The sequence below is a fragment of the Chiloscyllium punctatum genome, chromosome 19, assembly GCF_047496795.1.
Source record: "Chiloscyllium punctatum isolate Juve2018m chromosome 19, sChiPun1.3, whole genome shotgun sequence".
NCBI classification, from domain to species: Eukaryota; Metazoa; Chordata; class Chondrichthyes; order Orectolobiformes; family Hemiscylliidae; genus Chiloscyllium; species Chiloscyllium punctatum.
In genome coordinates this window covers 69645129-69651128 of record NC_092757.1, presented here as the reverse complement: position 1 = coordinate 69651128, position 6000 = coordinate 69645129, and the positions used below count along the sequence as shown (strand labels likewise).

Genomic DNA, 6000 nt, shown 5'->3' with positions numbered 1-6000 from the left:
CTAGATACCTTACAAAGGAGCAGTGCTCCAAAAGCTTGGTCTTGCAAATAAACCTGTTGGATTATAACCTGGTGTTGTGTGACTTTTAACTGTCCAGTTGTTGCCCCAAACTTTAAAATATACATATATTTCAAATCCAACATTTTAAAAAATATATCATATTAAAGTTTTAATTGAGAATTAAAGTCAAAATCTCCAAAATGAAATGAAGAAATGAAGAATATTAACATTTATCCTTTAATCTGAATCTATTTGGCCAGTTGTGTCTGTTAGTAAATGTACTCCATCTGCTTCTTGTACAGTTATTGAGAGAAGGCTGGTTATATTGAATATTTTATTTCAAAACTGAAAGCTAGAAGATAAATGAGACTTCCTGTTTAGGGGGTTGGGGTGAGAAATGGGTAGGTTTCAGGTCTGGGTGCATATTAATGTTAGGAATAGATACAATAAATATAAAACCACAAGACATATAAAACAAGACATACATCACTTTGACTGAATACATATGTAAAACACCATTTTTCAAGTTGCCCTGTTGGCAATTATTCATATTTTGACACCAAACATCCCATTATTAACTCTTATATGAATTGATGTCAAATGCAATCTTGAACTTAATAAAATACTTTACATCTCAAATATGCACCACCGAAAACGTACATCTGTTCCAACCACACTGAATTATGAAACAGTAATCAGTAACCTTACTGTTACTTTTGTTATAATAAATAGGTTGGAGATAACACAGAGGTAAAGCCTAACTTGATCTCTGCATTTTGGCCTTATATTTGAGGTTTGTCAAAAGCATAAGAGACTAAAGGTCAACTAAAGTATTTTCACAGAGTCTAAAAATCCAGCTTAGTTATAACAGTTAACACAGCTCCATTTATTACAGCAAACTTTACACAGTCCTTATAAGAAATCTTGTATTACAAATAAGACTCATAAATACATTGGCAGGTCCCAATGTATGACATTTTAACCCTTTTTAAAATTAATATGTAATTTAGAATCATGGGGACTCTTTAACATTAATACAAGTATGTAAGTCCATTTTCTTTAGTCAAAAATGTTTTTTCTAGCTGCCTGGAAACTAATGAGATGTTCAAACCTCAACAATCATAAACCCTGTGAAAAAATGAAACGCTGAACCCTTGTTTAGGCCAATGAGGTTTCATATGATGATCCACATCAAACAGGGCTGCATCAGTTTGATATTTGAGGTTATTAAGAACAATCATTTCATATGCATTCTAATTTTTAATCACCTGGTGTAGGACCGTTGCCAATTGAAAATATCATGGATATTGTGAGAGCAAAATGAATCTCTTTTGAAATTGTTGCCTCTGCCACATTTATAAGACATGGAGGTTCCAGACCCTGTGCATTTCCTTTTTGAAAAACTTTTTGTCCTTTCCTCAGTCATAAAGAACTCACTGACAGATTTAAAATACTCTAGTAATACCTCATGACTCCATGTAGAGTATCTGTTCTTCAAGAAGCCGCAATGGCCACCGTGTTTAGTTAACAATAAGAAAAAATGGGGGTTGGTTTCAAAGAGCTCAAATGGCAGGGTCGAATCTGGGTCCCCTCTGCATGGATCATCTTGGCTGCAAATACACAGTACTGGCACAGCAACCTCATCCACATCCCGCAATGGATCATTCTTCTCCCAGTACAAGTCCCAAGATAGGTTGCTCTTCTTTGTTTGACAGAACAGTACCTCTTCCATCTCCTTCAGAGTACGTGTAGCAAACAACTTATCCATGTCAATGATCTGTCCCAGTGCAGTGGCATACCTGTCGTTAATAAAAGCATTAACAGTTGTATTTTATGTGTATAGTTAATACAAGCTTCATTATTTTACAGAATTGTGAGAAGTCCATTTCTAAGATCCATTATTCAAGTGGAAAAATGGCAACTTGAATTAAATCCCTCAGTGTCCCCATTTCAAATGTAGGATGCAATCTATCTCCCTGAAAAAGAATGAATTGGTCTGATTAAACTAGCGCAAAATGCTACCCTTTCTCCAGCCTTCCTTTCCTCTGTAAGATTTTTCAAATACGGAAGCAAGTCTCATATTTCATCAATTGATTCACAAGCCTTCAGAAATAATAAGCTAGCATGGCAATTTAGTACTTATACTTACACAAAACTTTACCACAGCAGCATTTTCCCAAAACTTCCATGCATTGACTGTTTAAACCGACCTCTAATCCAATGAAACTGGAATTTGAACTTCGGTCAATTAAGAATATAAGTCTTTATCCATGCATTTATTAAAAAAGTGTTATTTAGGTCACTTGCTCTGTATGTTTCTATCAAATAAATCTCACAAATTATTAGTAATTGCTCATCACCAAAATTACGATTGAATTTTTAGCATCAACCATTTTAATTTTGCAATGATTTATTTGTAAGTGCTTTGAATTGCCTTTTTCTGTTTTATGTTATTAATGTTTCTGTGGAAGCATTAAAAATGTCCACAGAGGAAATAGTGAACTCTGACCATGAGTGAAAATTTATCAAGCTAATAAATTGCAAATAAGCATACTGGGCTCCTTCTGTGAACCTAATAAAGCTAGTAAAAAATTCTACAATTGGCAGTGTAAGTCAAAAGAGTAGGAAATTGAGTATGAAATCATGAGGGTGCCCCTCCACCCCCAAGGGCAATGATGAAGATCTTAAGAGTCATGGCAAACAATGGCAAGGTAGGAAGTAGCTCAGGCAACTGACCAACAATATGCCAGTAATGTGGATGAAGTGCTAAAAAACATTAATTGAATTTAACAGGGGAGGAGGAGTGAGTGCAACATTTGCAGAAAAGTAAAATGCTTTGCTTTTGACTTCACCCACAGAACACATCCTGTCGTGTACTGTTCTTTGCTTGTGGCCTACTTTTTTGTCTGTGAAGTCTCATATCCACCTAGAAAACAATGTCAGGTCACAAGAGACAGGAGATACTCACAGGCCAGTACAAAAGGTAAGATGCATGCAAAACAATGATACACATTCATTTAAGTAGAGAAACTATTGTTTCGTAAATAATCTAGATTAGTTCAGAGAATATTAGTAGATAAACTGAATATTATACTATTTTATTTAAATTATAAACAATGTGGGACTCCAGTGATGTGACTATTTAACATCACTTGACAAAGGAATGAATCAGGGGTTTTAAACAGAATACAAGTGACAAGTTCTATTATGGTTGTGTGAGGAATCTATAAGGAAGAAGCTATTTGGTCCAGGTCAAAAAGTAAAGTTTATCGTCCTTTTGTTATATGACTCAGGCTAGTGTAACCTTAGGCCAACGCATGTGAGAAAGTTCTGAGGTGAAAAGTTGTTATTCAAAGGCAACAGCTATATTCTTTATTTTACATTTGTGGTGTTCTATTTGGGAAACAAAATTGCCAAATGTACTTAGAATTAGCTTTGTGGCAATATGTGGTTCATTTTGTAAGGAGTACAATTCTATCACTGAAATTATATATTGACTGAACGTTAAGGATATTGCATTTTCTCAATGTTCCTGCATTAATTATTGTGTATTTATATTTTTACACACTTGTATAACTTACGTATTGCCTGCTGTGTGAATATGTGTACTAGTACTTAATAATTTTCTGTATTAGATTTATGTATAAGTAACTTTTCCATCATGTCCCTTACTTTAAGGTGTCATGTTCCAAGTCTTCCTCAAGTAGGGAGAAGAAAACACGTTGAGCAGATGGCCTCTAAAACAAACAGTTATTGACACTTGATTTCATTAAGAATTAACCTTATACAGTACACTTGAGAAAGAATGAATCAGGAGAGGGGAGGAAGTGATAACATTAAGATGACTATTACCGTTAAGAAAAAACAGATATTGAGCATACACTATCTAGCCATTCAAAGATTGACCTTGGATCCTTCAGGCACTGTGGGTGCATCACCCAGCCACGTAAGAATCCAATGGATCAACTAGTGTTAAACATAACTTTGATCATGCTATGAGTTATGATTTGGAAAAAGGTTAATGAAGCTTATTTTTCAGTAGTTGAGTGTGCAAAAAGAAAGAGAGGTAGAAGAAAGAAGAAGAAACAGCACTGAAGTTTTTAGAGCAGTTGAGTCCACTGTCTGGCTAAGTGTAGTTTCTGTTGCACTTGTTTGATAATTGAATAAATTGTAATCCTTTTTAAAATGCATTTATAAGTAGAATGTTATGTAGTCAGTCCTCCCCTGCATGTTACAATTGAAAGTACATTTGGTTTCAGAATCCTATACTTATACCCAACCTCAAAGCAAATGCAAAGGATTGTACAGATGTTTTGGGTGACCTGGCCCTCTATATACTTAAGAAAGTTTAATTTATCTGTGAGAGAAGGAGACATTTGACTGCAAATTGATCATAATTGAAAGATACCCTGCAACCCATCTGGTTAACTAATGTCCTTTAGGGAAGGAAATTGTTGAACTTACCTGGTCTGGCCTCCTTGAGGCTCTTAACTGCTCTCTGAGCAATTAGAGATGGGAAAATAAATGCTGACCTAGCTAGCAATGCCGATATCCCCTGAATGAATATAAAAACTGAAGACATGACCTCATCTACAGGACAAATGAACAACACAATGGAGCAATCCTCATGAGACATTGTCAGCTTCTACCTCACACAGTTCCTGATGCAGTAACACATGCCTTTCAAGTTACGTATCCGGTTAAACTCACCTACTGAGCCAGGTTTTTTGGTAAAGGAGTAGAAACCATTGATAAAGCCAAGGCAGTCCTCCTTCAAACCATTCCTGATATCTGAAGACAGGTGAGATGCAGGCTGCAGATGTCACATAACTGGAAGATCCACACTCTCCAAGATAAGACAGCAAAAGCCCAGCTCCTGTGCTCTCACTTACAGTGAAAAGTCTGGCATTTGGATGCTTGTATCGAATGTATCTGACTGCTTCCCTTAGATCAGATGGATCACCAAACTGTTGCAGTTTCAGTGTAGTTAAAAGACTTCCATTCTGACACCTTCTATTAAAGATTACTGGGCGGTAGCCATAATCCAAGGCTGAGGCACAGAGCTGCAAAGACAAAACAAAGATTGGGGAATTTAAAATGGAAGCGATCCAGTCTCGAGTCAAACAAAGGCTTGGATAAAAATTTTAACAGCAGCTGAACTAAGGTAGGGAGGATTGGATATTATTACGAAGGTAAAAATATGTTGTCTTAATGGAGTGCAGATATATGGTCAGTTCACCTTGGGTAAAATATGATGCCAAAGTTGTGAGCAGTCTTGTTCAGCCTCGAGTAGTTCCCAGAGCAAGGAATGAAGCTGGTGGTTAAAGAGCAGACTTTATTGTGGGAGCCAAAGGTACTGCCTTCAGTTTTCCAACACTTCGTCAGATGAAATTTCTGCTCTTTCAGTACTGGATATCAGTCGGATAGTCTGATAATTTGGAGGCAGCCTAATCATATCCCATAATACTTTGGTCTATGCTCTGTATTGAAGCATTACAGATAAAGAATGACAGGGAGCTGCTCTGCCCTCAACTTTTCCTTGGTCATGTACTATGATGTTGCTTCTACTTAAAATATCTATTTCCATGATTTCATTAGTTGGATAGTTTCAAGGTGTTTAACAAGTATGTCTTATTGTACACAATGAGAAGTCCTAGATCAATAAACTCCCCTGCACTTATCTCACATGATATGTTTCTCTTTAATGTTTTTCCTCATGAATTGTGCTGTTTGATAGATTTGTACCATAAAATGGAAAGATGTGTTCAATCTTTACAAGTCATTTGCTGTGGTTATGTGATAGCCATCTTAAAATTGCACAAGGACAGAAACAAAATAAAATAAAAGGTATTAAAATTATCACAGGATACACTAACTTATTATTTTAAGATATTAATTTATAATTCACGTCAAATTATGATCCATGTATTTAAATATTGTATATAAATTTAAAGTAGAATAGTCATGTTGTAAGTACTATTGATTGGCTATATAACTAAC

The 6000-nt window shown here is 35.6% G+C and overlaps 1 protein-coding gene across 1 annotated transcript in view; it reads right to left on the bottom strand.

Annotated features, from left to right (window-relative positions):
* Positions 1 to 260: 260 nt before the first annotated feature.
* Positions 261 to 6000, bottom strand: part of LOC140491451 (protein ABHD15-like) — a 41188-nt gene continuing 35448 nt past the window's right edge. The window contains exons 2-3 of the mRNA XM_072589628.1: positions 4711 to 5063; positions 261 to 1799 (exon numbers count right to left, since the gene is read on the bottom strand). Coding sequence (XP_072445729.1) covers positions 1265 to 1799; positions 4711 to 5063 — 888 coding nt within the window. The 3' untranslated portion in view covers positions 261 to 1264. The remainder of the gene's footprint in view (positions 1800 to 4710; positions 5064 to 6000) is intronic.